Source organism: Odocoileus virginianus, chromosome 34 (assembly GCF_023699985.2).
Source record: "Odocoileus virginianus isolate 20LAN1187 ecotype Illinois chromosome 34, Ovbor_1.2, whole genome shotgun sequence".
Classification (NCBI taxonomy): Eukaryota; Metazoa; Chordata; class Mammalia; order Artiodactyla; family Cervidae; genus Odocoileus; species Odocoileus virginianus.
The window spans coordinates 10,036,555-10,050,633 of NC_069707.1; the positions used below are offsets into that span (position 1 = coordinate 10,036,555).

Genomic DNA, 14,079 nt, shown 5'->3' on the forward strand with positions numbered 1-14,079 from the left:
AATCAACAAACGACAGTTACGCTCTTAACCTTTTAATGATAACCTTTAAATCAAGCTCAAGATACAAATAAAAAAAATTTTTTTTAAAGTTCATTCAGTAGCCATACAACGAATTCTTACTTGACAGATTTTAAGTTTTACAAAATCCTGCCAACTAACAGGTTAAGATCATCTTAATAATCTGTATTCTTAGATGGGTTGAGAAATTGGTAAAATGCAAAACCCAGTTTTAAAAAAATGCTCCATTTACTAAAGTTTTTTCAATAGTTTCTAATCATTCATAGGAACTGTATTATCAAATCCATACACTTAAAATGTTTTTATAGCATACTACTTTTCTTACAAGCTTCCAAAGTACATGACAATTCACCCCTAACCCCACATATGTCATTAAAGATTAATAAAACACACACACATAGAGTACTCTTTTTCAGTAAAGGCAAATGATTACATGCTCTGTTGCTAATGCCTAACTCCAAAGAATATTCCTGGTAATAACAGCTTTCCAATCATTCTCTTTCAGGCATCCAACATCCTGTTTAACATTATTTCAAAGAACATCCAGCATTTACTACCTCCTTCCTTTCACAAAGTGGAAAAAAATGTTTTATGTAATCCTCAATACTTCCTTCTAATTGCAAACTCAACAGAAGTGTCATAAGCACTATTCCACAGGACATTTAGAGTTTTTACTAAACTTGGAAAGATCAAACCCTTTTCGTATCAACCTCTTTAAATGTTTCCTATTTAAGGAAGAAAAGGTCAGGAAGAGGTTTTAAATGACCTGATGGGCCTTCAAAGGCTTTTTGAATTATGACTGACATTAGTCTGTATCTTAGGTAAACAGAATAATGGGCCTGCTATCAGAAATACAAACCGGTGGCAGGTCACTCTAAAGAAAAAACAAATTAAGTTATTTCTAAACTGAGGAGTATCAGCAACTCTTCAGATCCCTAAAGGAGAGAGCACTATTTGCTTAAAACAAGGAAGATAAAAGTTCAAAACCTGTTTTTTAAAATTTTTTATTTATACTTATTAATTCATTAGCAACATGTTTTCTGTACTGTACTACTGAAATTATGATTACTGTTTGTCAATTTATTTTCATGATTAAAAATATATATTACTAAGAAAATAATGTTTTCACACTATTTTTAGATTAATAATACAAAAGTGCCCACTTTTTCTTGGAGCTTAAGGTTATCAAAGTAAACTCAAATGTCATTTTAAAATAAAAGAAAATAGTTTTAAGAATAAAACTATCCTGCCAATACAGATACCACATTAGTATAATCTTTTAGAATAAGCAGCATATGGAGAATATATTTGATACCGTGGAAAAGATTCTATAAGCAATTAAAAGGAAAATTCTGAAGCTGGGGGAAGAATGTATTTAAAAATCCTTACATAAATTCTATTAGAAAACACTTACTGAGTAAAACATAATAATTAGGTATGAACCTAACAGAGCAGAAGATATTCAAAAAGGTGGTAAGAATACACAGAAGAACTATAGAAAAAAGATCTTCATGACCCAGATAACCATGATGGTGTGATCACTCATCTAGAGCCAGACATCCTGGAATGTGAAGTCAAGTGGGCCTTAGGAAGCATCACTACAAAGCTATTGGAAATGATGGAATTATAGCTACTTCAAATCCTAAAAGATGATGCTGTGAAAGTGCTGCAAACATGCCAGCAAATTTGGAAAACTCAGCAGTGGCCACAGGACTGGAAAAGGTCAGTTTTCATTCCAATCCCAAAGAAAGGCTATGCCAAAGAATGCTCAAACTACTGTACAACTGCATGCATTTCACACACTAGCTAAGTAATGCTCAAAATTCTTCAAACCAGGCTTCAACAGTACATGAACTGACATTCCAGATGTTCAAACTGGATTTAGAAAAGGCAGAAGAACCAGAGATCAAGTTGCCAACATCCGTTGACTCATAGAAAAAGCAAGAGAATTCTAGAATAACATCTATTTCTGCTTCATTGATTATGCTAAAGCCTTTGTGTGGATCACAACAAACTGGAAAATTCAAGAGAAGGAAATGACCAGACCACTTGATCTGCCTCCTGAGAAACTTGTACACAGGTCAAGAAGCAACAGTTAGAAACAACAACCTGGTTCCAAATTGGGGAAGGAGTGTGTCAAGGCTGTATACTGTCACCTTGCTTATTTAACTTATATGCTGGAATCAAGATTGCCAGGAGAAATATCAATAACCTCAGATATGCAGATGATACCACTCTTGTGGCAGAAAGTGAAGAGGAACTAAGAGCTTCTTGATGAAAGTGAAAGAGGAGAGTGAAAAAGTTGGGTTAAAACTGAACATTCAGAGAACTAAGATCATGGCATCCAGTCCCATCACTTTATAGCAAACAGATGGAGAAAGAGTGGAAACAGTCGGGGCCTTTCTTTTCTTGAGCTCCAAAATGACTGCAGATGGTGATTGCAGCCATGAAACTAAAAGACGCTTGCTCATTGGAAGAAAAGCTATGACCAACCTAGACAGCATATTAAAAAGGAGAGACATTACTTTGCTGACAAAGGCCCACCTAGTCAAAGCCACGGTTTTTCCAGTTCAGTTTAGTTGCTCAGTCATGTCCGACTCTTTGCAATCCCATGGACTGCAACACACCAGGCCTCCCTGTCCATCACCAGCTCCTGGTGTTTACTCAAACTTATGTCCATTGTGGAGAAGGAAATGGCAACCCACTCCAGTACTCCTGCCTGGAAATCCCATGGACGGAGGAGCCTCGTAGGCTACAGTCCATGGGGTTGCAAAGAGTCGGACATGGCTGAGAGATTTCATTTTCATTTTTCACTTTAAGGCACTGGAGAAGAAAATGGCAACTACTCTAGTGTTCTTGCCTAGAGAATCCCAGGGGTGGGGGGAGCCTGGTGGGCTGCTATCTTTGGGGTCGCACAGAATCAGACACGACTGAAGTGACTTAGCAGCAGCAGCAGCATGTCCATTGAGTCGGTAATGCCATCCAACCATCTCATCCTCTTCTCCTCCCGCCTTCAATCTTTCCCAGCATCAGGGTATTTTCAAATGAATCAGTTCTTCACATCAGGTGGCCAAAATATTGGAGTATCAGCTTCAACATCAATCCTTCCAGTAGTCATGTATGGATGTGAGAGTTGGACTATAAAGGAAGCTGAGTGCCAAAGAATTGATGCTTTTGAACTGTGGTGTTAGAGAAGACTCTTGTAGAGTCCCTTGGACTGAAAGGAGATCCAACCAGTCAATCCTAAAAGAAATCAGTCCTGAATGATTTCTTTTAGGAATGATGCTGAAGCCCCAATATTTTGGCCACCTGATGCAATAAACTGACTCACTGGAAAAGACCCTGATCCTGGGAAAGACTGAAGGCAGGAGGAGAGGGGGATGACAGAGGATTTGATGGTTGGATGGTATCACCAACTCAATGCACATGAGTTTGAGCAAGCTCTGGGAGTTGGTGATGGACAAGGAAAGCCTGGCGTGCTGCAGTCCACAGGTCACAAAGAATCAGACATGACTGAGTGATTGAACTGAACTAAAAACAAATACTATAAAAAAGATCCTCATCTCTTAGGGATGAGAGGGTCAGGCAAGACAACTATGAAAGCAATAAGAGGATTACTAGTAAATGCCATAAGTGATGAAAAAGTTAAAAAGACTAAACAGAAATGTATTAAAATTGTATTTGTGGAGTTAGAGTGCAAATTAAGATATGCTCAATGTTTACAAAACAAAAGTGTTGATAAGCTATAACAGTTTTTTGATGGCTTCATTTCATATCAATATTAGAGGCAGAAAACAACTATAGAATGTGTTAAAATTTTAAGTGGTAATATCCCAAGGAGATAGAATTCTTCAAGCTAATTTTTATATCATATGTTATACACTAAGATTTCTTAATAATGATAACATCAAGGATATATAAACTAATGAACTTCAACAGGAAAAAGGTTATATGATTAAGAGATAAAGAAATCAGTACAGAAATCTAATTAAGGAAGATTTGTTCTGAGCTTAGGTCTGAGTGCATTAAGTGAAAAGTAAACATTACTGGTCGTGGCCCCAAGACAGCAAGACAACAAATATTAATTTATCTGTCACTGGCTTTATGTGGATGATCTAAAGAGCCGTGTCAGCCAGAAAACAAAACTGCATTAGCTACTGAAGATCACCAAGAATTTAATGACATGCAAATATAGACAATTACCAATTTAAACAATGGTGAGAGGACAGCTTGCTGAGAGAATCAAATTCTAGATCAAGCATAAGGGAATGCCTTGATTTCTTATAACAGAGAATTAACTGTATAACAAAAATACATTAAAGAAAATACCAAACATGCAGAGCTATAGGAAAATACCACAAATTCTATGAATGTAACTCAATTTAAGCAAAAAATTAAGAAACAATTACTTTAGAAGCTTCCTTCTTATAGTCACATATACAATGGTTATAGAGTTGATTATATATTAGAATAATTTTTACCACATATTCTTAAATGAACAAGTAAGACCCACAATTTGACTCAAAATTACAAAACTAGAGATTAAAAACATGATGGACTGCCTTTAATCTTCAGTAAAAAGACAAAATTTTATCACTGACACTTGAAAAGGAAAAAACACAGCCTAAATCCACAAAGGATCTAACAACCAATTCAGATAAGATAACAAATATATATATTTTCATGGTACTTATTCAGTCAATTTACCTAAGTGAGGGAACTAAAATATTTACTAAGAGTAAAAATACATGATATTAGAGCCACACAGAATAACAACAAATCTCTCCCTCAAACTGTAATTACCTTAGTTTTATATAACATATTGATGCACCATTTACATAAATAAAAATATATATTTGTAAACCCTACATAGAAAACTTTTCTACACAAACAAAGCCTGTTGAAAGAAAAGTAGAGCACTAAAATTCATTTAAATAAAGCCAATTTTTTATCTTAACAGGCTGAGGGCAGGGGGTTTAAGTAAGTACAACCAACTGCTCTACGATTTTTCCTTTATTCAGTAACTGATGCTTTTATGTACTCACCATAAAACCTAGAAACTTTCATCTCTAAAAAAAGATTACTGAAATGTTATTGAGTCAATCAGCATCCTATTTATCTGTGAGTTACAAAAAAACAAAAAGAAAATACCAACAAGGGCATTTCTTTTTTTAATAGCTTCGTAAGAAGATTTATATTATGAGCAACCTTAAATCCTCTAAGGGAGGAGGCAAGATAAACACCAAGGAAGAAAGTAAGCCATTATACATATACAAATAGAATAATCCAAAAGACTTAACTTGTTGAAGAATATACTGGTTCACTTCCTAAAATACTTTGAGTCTCTTCTCTAATAATCAACTTAAAAAGCAGCATCCCAAAGCAGAACTCTTCAGTTTTCTGGGACTACCACACTTCTTGCCACCCCAACCCTCCCCTAATTATGCTATGGAGTTAGCTGAACATCAACCATTCATTCTAAAGCAGAGCAATGAAAAGAAGCATAACCTAGTAAGTGACCCAAAAGTTCAAACGGATATTAAGAAAGCAGTACACTGCAAACTACTCTTAGACCTATGCAAATAACCGGCATCAATTTATAACAAACTTTCCAACCGGTAAAACAGTACACATCACCAGCCAATGACAAACCTGTAACGATGGGCTTATCTAAAACACTAAAAATCTTGAGTAGAAAAAAGTTGAATTCACTGTCCACCTTTACAAGAGTCAATTTAAATTTCCTAAAACCACAAGCCAATTTCCAAATATTCAGCAAATGTTGCATTTATCATCAGCAATCACATGCATTTGCAGACAGACACACACACACACTTCACCAAACTGCAGATTATCTGCTGAAGAGAAAAGTTTACAGCATAAAACAAGAGTCCATTACTTTTTTCATTCCTTTAAAAACCAAATAACTAGACAATAAATATTTCAATGCAACTAAAAAAATGACCACAGTAAATTTTACGCACCTCCCACCACAGAAATAAAATCTGTAAAAATTAAGAGTTTCAAGTACATGTGCATCAGATGCAAAGATATTACATATCATGGAGCCTCTACTTACCTTCTATTCTAAGGCTACATGTAACTTAGAAATAGGTATGTCACATATAACATTCTTCACAAATGCTGGTTCTCAAATGTTTAGCAACAATATGATAAATCTTATTTAATGTAAACATATTTGAAATTCAAATTACAGTCATGGCTAGTTTGAACTCCTACATTAAACACTATCTCTTAATAGAGATTAAGCAATAACAATAATTCTATAAATAAAAATATTTTAACAAGAAAATAAATATAAAAATTTGCACACATATATTCTTTTAATTTATAAGGAAAACCTCATTTAAATAAGGTTGCCTATGAGAGGAAAAAGGAAAATTAAGCACAGATGAACTATTAAAGGAAATTAACATGTAACCTGTAACTCAGCTACTACCGTAGTCAACAGACCCAGTACAGTGATTTGCTAATGGAAATACCTATAAGCTGTATTTTCCAATTTTAAATTAAAATACTTTCTTTTGGGTAAAAAAAGATTAAGTCATTTCTCATGACATAAAGTCTCTGAAGAAATTCAAACTACCACTGGACGCTTTATCTCATTATTTATATTATTTGCAAAATGGGAATTTCCTTTCCATTTAACTCTTGCATAGATACCTCTGTTCTGAATCACTACCAGAAAGCAACATGTTATGCAAAGCACAACTGTACAACAGTAACATCTTTCTGCCACAAAACTTATCAGCCAAATAAAGGCTTCCAACTGGATTCAGAGATACCTACAGCATTGGACTCGAAGAGACCTACTAATGAAATAGACTTATTCAGAACTACACAGCTCCTTTAAGAAAGAAATGCACAAAAATTAATAAATCACAAATACATCTGAAATTCAGAAACTTCTCCCAAGTCCTAATATAAAGTACAATGAACAAAAGCAAATGCTCGTTTTAGAAATCCGTAACTCATTGCATTTCCAAATCAATTAATTGTCTTACTGGTAAACTCGATGGTCTTTCTTGTTGAATTAAGTTCAAGTCTTCATGGTTAGGTTTTCCAGAAGCCAGAGGAGGTTGAGACCTAGTTCCATAGCCTTCCTGAGACATATCCTAAACAAACACAAATATAAAGAAATATCTCAATGAGTTATAAGCTTCTTTGGTAATTAAGATGAAGCAAAGGCTTATCACAAAGTATCAACTTATGTTACTTTAAGTAGACATATAAATATAATTATCACTTTTCTAACACTTTCTCAGAAGCAAAAATAAAATACAAGAAGGCAGCGTATCATCAAGAGCAAAAACATGTATAAATAACAATTAAATTTATTATGCGACCATACAAACTAAACACTGTATTTGAGTTTTGCAGGAAGGTGACAGTCAGTAAAAGATGGGAAAGAAAGCTAGCAATAACTAAACTCTTAAAACAGAGCAGATCAAAAGTTCACATTATTGTTTAATTTTTATTTTGGTTGAATTGCCTTTAATATTACCTTGAAACCATTAAAATAATTAATGAAAACTTCATTATCAACTGACTTTTAAGATGTCCTTTCAATAACCCATAAAACAATACAGCTATTAAGCTGACAATATCTTGAGGTTTCTACAAAACCAATAAACACTCATATATAGAATTCCATATGTTCACATAGCATAGTTATCAAAGAACCATAATAAAGCATAAAACAGTAGTGAGGAAGAAAACACATTCAAAATCTACTGAAGTAGAGAAACTTATTATTAACATGGCCTTTCTGGCATCCTCTTGAATACTTTTCCAGGAGGAATTCTGCATGGTTTTAGTATTATGCTGAAATAATATTATACAAACCAAATATCAGACCAAACTTACTGGGTGTCAGCTCTCTAGTTGTTTAACTATGTACACTTAGTTACTAAACATTCTAGGCCCATTTACACCTGAAGTCAAATAGCAGGACAGAATGTAAAATGCTTATTATTGCATTTCTTAATTGGCACTGAAAGTTGAAGAACCAGTTTCTGACAGGGAAGAAAAAAAAGAACGGAAAATATCACTTGAAAATAAAATTCTCTTCTTTTCCCTGTCAGTTTAAATATGTGTTAGAATTAAAGAAACATTATATACAAGTTTTACTTCCCCTGTTAAATTCTCAAAATACTACTTTAGAAATTAATGGTAATGAGTTGAAACCCTACAAAAAGCTGTTGCCCCACCCCTTTCTCATACAGTATCCACTTGAACTTACACAGCTTCTGAAGCCAAGAAACTTTGGACCAACAGCTGGTACTAAAAGTACACAAGCTGTACAAACTAGACTTAACTAGCAAAGTTTTGGTGCAGCCTGCCTTTAAAGAGGCTCTGAGGTAAAGAGCATGCCAACAATATAGCATTTCCCAAGTAACTCCTTTTCCCTATACATAAATCCACACACACAACAGGTCAAGACATCTAACCTCTAACAGTAGTGCAGAATGCCCTACATTTTTGGAGGAGAATTACACCCAGTTGTCCAGGCTTTTATCTGACAACATTTAGGTGAGGTCTCGAGCACACGCAATCTGAGAATATTTAAAACAGTAGCTCTTCAATCAGGCTGCTGGTAGAGGGTAACAACTGGGCTGTGGGGGACAAAAGCCAAGGATGAAAGATGATTACCACTCATACACACACTCCACTTGCTCCTGGATCCCAGACTTTGATTTGTTACACAGACTTCCAACTGCATGTCCCGTAGGTTCCTTTAGATTAAGAGCAAAGATTTCAAAATCAAGCAGAGCACAAGGCCTCCATTCAGTGACCTTCATCCTGTTACAAAAACCCCAAGAAGGTGCAAGATAGCCTCACAATGGGCAAACAAATGAGCAGATCCTCACCTGTGCCTCAAACACACATGTGTGCACACGAATTATGGGTAGTGGTTAGATACTCGTTTTAGTAAACTGTTAATAAAGAGGAATGGGCAGGCTCACATGCCGTATGCTAGTAAGTCTTTTAAATTTCATTTTCTCTTTGTAGCTAAATGAACTGATTTCTAAACAACTTGGAAAAGATCACTGTAACTACAGTAAACACACAGTTTAAATCGTGTACTATCCCCTCTAAATAAGCAATGCTGAATAGACTATGAAAGCCATCAGAAAATTTCACTATGACTTTACATGTCACTTTTTAAGGCTTAAAAGTTTAAACTAATTAGATTTCACTAAAGTCTCAAACACTATTCCTAACCACAAGAGGCTCTCAATTATTAAAAATAGATGGAAATACAACAAAAACAAAATTTAGTGAGAATCACTGAAAATGGAACACGTTCTGCTTCAATTTATGTTTGAACATAAGGATTAATTTAATTGAGAGAACATCCAGAAAAGGTACCAAGTTTTACCCTAAAACAATCATCTATATATATCTTACACTGGGACTACAAAGTATACATTTGGCAGCTTTAATAAAGACACAAAAGTTACGTCTCTTAACAAACCTGAGCTGTTTCCTCTTCAGAGCTATATTTATTTTCTGGTAGGTGCTTATTTTCATCTCAGGAAGAGTAAGTAGGAATAAGTAATTTAACAGACAACAAGAAGGCAATGTCAGTATCAGAAAATAAATACATTCAGCATTATATTTTATAAACTAATAACAACAAAGAACAGCCTTCATGCTTAACGTATCACTGCAATCTCGGTTATTCACACATTTAAACCACTGCACACAAGCTTACACATAAGTTCACACATAGACTGTGACTGTGACAATACACAACTGTGACTATTTAAGAGAATACCGCACTATGATAATACTAGAGCACAAAGGAGCCACACAAGGAAGTGTGGTCTACCTTTCCAGAGTCCTTTATCAGTATTATTTCTTCATCTCACCCACAAGTTTTTCACTATTGATGGATTCGGGCTTTAACCCTCTTCATGTTATAGATAAAAGGTAAAACGGAGACTCACAAACAGTGAAAAGTGTGAAAGGAGTCTGGCACAGGAGTGTGTACAATGTGTTTCTAAAGTTTTCACATTAGGCGTTACACTTTCACCACATGTCTAAGCATTAATTATCTTGTATCACAACAAGTGCTGGAAAATTCTTAAAAGAGATGGGGATACCAGACCACTTGATCTGCCTCCTGCGAAACCTGTATGTAGGTCAAGGAGTTAACAGTTAGAACTGGACAAGGAAGAACAGAAAGGTTCCAAATTGGGAAAGGAGTGTGTCAAGGTTGTGTATTGTCACCCTGTTTATTTAACTTATATGCAGAGTACATCATGCAAAATGCAGGGCTGGATGAATAACAAGCTGGAATCAAGATTGCCCGGAGAAATATCAACAACCTCAGATATGCAGATGACACCACTCTTACGGCAGAAAGCGAAGAGGAACTAGAGAGCCTCTTGATGAAAGTGAAAGAATAGAGTGAAAAAGCTGGGTTAAAACTCAACATTCAGAAAACAAAGATTTTGGCATCCGGTCCCATCACTTCATGGCAAATAGATGGAGAAACAATGCTCTAAAATCACTACAGATGCTGACTGCAGCCATGAAAGTAAAAGATGCATGCTCCTTGGAAGAAAAGCTATGACCAACTTAGCATATTAAAAAGCAGAAACATTACTTTGCTGACAAAGGTCCATCTAGTCAAAGCCATGGTTTTTCCAGTAGTCATGTATGAATGTGAGAGTTGGACCATAAAAAAAGCTGAGCACCAAAGAACTGATGCTTTTGAACTGTGGTGTTGGAGAAGGCTCTTGGAGGGTCCCTTGGACTGCAAGGAGTGCAAACCAATCAATCCTAAAGGAAATCAGTCCTGAATATTCATTGAAAGAACTGATGTTGAAGCTGAAGTTCCAATACTTTGGCTACCTGATGGGGAAGAACTGACTCACTGGAAAAGACTCTGATGCTGGGAAACATTGAGGGCAAGAGGAGAAGAGGATGATAGAGGATGAGATGGTTGGATGGCATCACCGACTCAGTGGACACAAGTTTGAGCAAGTTCTGGGAGATGGTAAAGGACAGGGAAGTGCATGCTGCAGTCCATCGTGTGGCAAAAAGTCGGAAATGACTGAGCGACTGAACAACAACAAAACATTTAGTAAACATCTTGTAGGGACCACTCCCCTTGCTGCGTGCCTAACATCTCACAGTGTGAAGCGTGACCAGGAAGGAAACAGGAAGGAAACAGCAGTTATACTGTGTTATTGTGAGGAGGGATGAGACCAAAACTGTCACCTAGCTCTGGTATAACGGCCAAGAGCAGAAGTACTTCTGTTTCCTTTTATAATGAAATGAATAAAGTACTGATGGCAATATGAGACTATGAAGAGAATGTAGAATAAAATGTCAAGGACACTTTAAAATATTCAAAACAGAAAAATATTCCCATGGCATGCATGACCTCAAAAGATACAAAGATACAAACAAAAGAAAAGAAAGTTGTCCTCCTACTTTCCAGGAGTCCCTCAAAAAGGTTCCTGCTAATAGGCTTTTATTTATTGTTCCAAATTGTTCAAGGCACAACCAACTATGAAGTGAATTTAAAACCCTTTTTCTTTCAAAACAATTGGGAGGATTTGTTCTGTCTGTACAGTTTATGCTGTGGTCCCGTAACAATAGATGTAATATATCTCCTTCTATATCTGCACCTAAATATCTATTCTTTTTCTTTTGTTACACAGTATTGTATTAATTCTGTGATTTATTTAACCAGTCCCCTATTGATGGACATTTAGGCTGTCTCCAGTCTTTCTCTACTTATTACAGCATTGTAATAAACATCCTTGTGCACACAACTTCAGGTGAAATACTTCTGTGGCATAAATCTCCACTGTCTTCCCTGGAGGCTCAGTGGTAAAGAATCCACGTGCCAAAGCAGAAAACTCAGGAGACGCTGATTTAATTCCTGGGTCAGGAAGATTCCCTACAGGAGGATATGACAAGCCACTCCAGTATTCCTGCCTGGGAAACCCCATGGACAAAGGAGCCTGGCAGACTGCAATCTATGGGGTCACAAGAGAGATGGACACGACTTAGTCACTAAATAACAACAACGTAAGTCTCCACAAGGGGAATGTCTGCCAAAAGGCTGGCACATTTAAAATTTTGATGGAGGCTAGCAAAGTGCTTTCAGCAAAAGAAGTGTAAAATTAGAGTCACAGTCCATTATTTCACTATACACATTTACCTTAGCATCACAATATGCCCAACCTCAGTACAGAAAGCAGCAAACTCACATCAGGAGAGAGGTGGGAGGACTGGTCATCGGCATTCATTTGCTTGGTCGTGTCCCATTCTTTGTGAACCAATGAGCTGCAGCACTCCAGGCTTTTCTGTCCTTAACCATCTCCCAGAGCTTGCTCAAACCATGTCCATTGAGTCGGTGATGCCATCCAACCATCTCATCCTCTGGCATCCCCTTTTCCTCCTGCCTTCGATCTTTCCCAGCATCAGGATCTTTTCTAGTGAGTCAGCTCATTGCATCAGGTGGCCAAAAGTACTGGAGCTTCAGCTTCAACATCAGTCATTCCAATATATTCAGGGTCGATTTCCTTTAGGAGTGACTGGTGTGATCTCCTTGCAGTCCAAGGGACTCTCAAGGGTCTTCTCCAGCGCCACAGTTAGAAAGCATCGGTTCTTCAGCCCTCAGCCTTCTTTATGGTCCAGCTCTCACATCCGTACATGACCACTGGAAAAACTATAGCTTTGACTAGACAGACCATCATTGCCAAGGTGATGTGTCTGCTTTTTAATATGCTGTCTAGCTTTGAGATAGGTTTTCTTCCAAGGAGCAACTGTCTTTTAATTTCATGGCTGCAGTCATCATGGGCTTTCCAGGAGGCTCTAGTTGTTTAAGGAACCTGCCTGCCAACACAGAAGACATAAGAGACATGGGTTTCATCCCCAGGTATGGAAGATTCCCTGCAGGATGGGCATGGCAACCCACTCCAATATTCTTGTCTGGAGAATCCCATGGACAGAAGAACTTGGTGGGTGACAGTTAAGAGGGTCACAAAGAGTCAGACACCACTGAAGTGACTTGGCACACACACGCAGTCACTGTCCACAGTAATCTTAGAGCTGAAGAACTTAAAATCTATTACTGCTTCCACTTTTTCTCCCTCTATTTGCCAGGAAGTTATGGGGACTCGATGCCATGATTTTAAGTTTTCTGAATGTTGAGTTTTAAGCCAACTTTTTCACTCTTCACTTTCTCCCTCATCAAGAGGGCCTTTAGCTTCTCTTCACCTTCTGCCATCAGAGTGGTATCATCTGCAAATCTGAGGTTGCTGACATTTCTCCTGGCAATCTTGATCCCACCTTGTGATTGATCCAGCCCATCAATTCCATGATACACTCTGCACAGAAGTTAAATAAGCAGGGTGACAATATACAGCCTTGTAGTACTCCTTTCCCAGTTTTGAACCATCCATTGTTTGATGGCCAGTTCTAACAACTGCTTCTTGACCTGCATACAGGTTTCTCAGGAGACAGGTAAGGTGGTCTGGTATTCCCAGCTCTTTAAGAATTTTCTACAGTTTGTTGTGATAAACACAGTCAAAGGCTTTCCAGTAGTCAATGAAGTATAAATAGGTATTTTTCTTGAATTCTCTTGCTTTCTCTATGATCCAACAAATGTTGGCAATTTAATCTCTGGTTCCTCTGCCTTTTCTAAATTCAGCTTGAACTTCTGGAAGTTCTTGGTTCGTGTCCTGCTGAAGCTTAGTTTGAAGCATTTTTAGCATTACCGTGCTAGCATGTGAAATGAGCAAAATCACACGCTAGTTAGAACATTCTTTGACATTGCCCTTCTTTGGGACTAGAATAAGAACTGACCTTTTCTAGTCCTATAGCCACTGCTGAGTTTTCCAAATTTGCTGACATATTGAGTGCAACACTTTCACAACATCATCTTTTAGGATTTTGAATAACTCAGCTGGAACTCCATCATCTCCACTAGCTTTGTTTGTAGTGTTGCTTCCTAAGGCCCACTTGACTTCACCCTCCAGGATGTCCGGCTCCAGATGAGTGACCACACCATGA

At 37.0% G+C, this 14,079-nt stretch overlaps 1 protein-coding gene across 9 annotated transcripts in view; it reads right to left on the minus strand.

Annotated features, from left to right (window-relative positions):
- The window catches only part of ARID1B (AT-rich interaction domain 1B), a 412,333-nt gene that overhangs the window by 257,048 nt on the left and 141,206 nt on the right, over nucleotides 1-14,079 (minus strand). For all 9 annotated transcript variants that reach the window (XM_070461644.1, XM_070461645.1, XM_070461641.1 and 6 more), the window contains one exon: nucleotides 7,044-7,154. In XM_070461644.1, coding sequence (XP_070317745.1) covers nucleotides 7,044-7,154 — 111 coding nt within the window. The remainder of the gene's footprint in view (nucleotides 1-7,043; nucleotides 7,155-14,079) is intronic.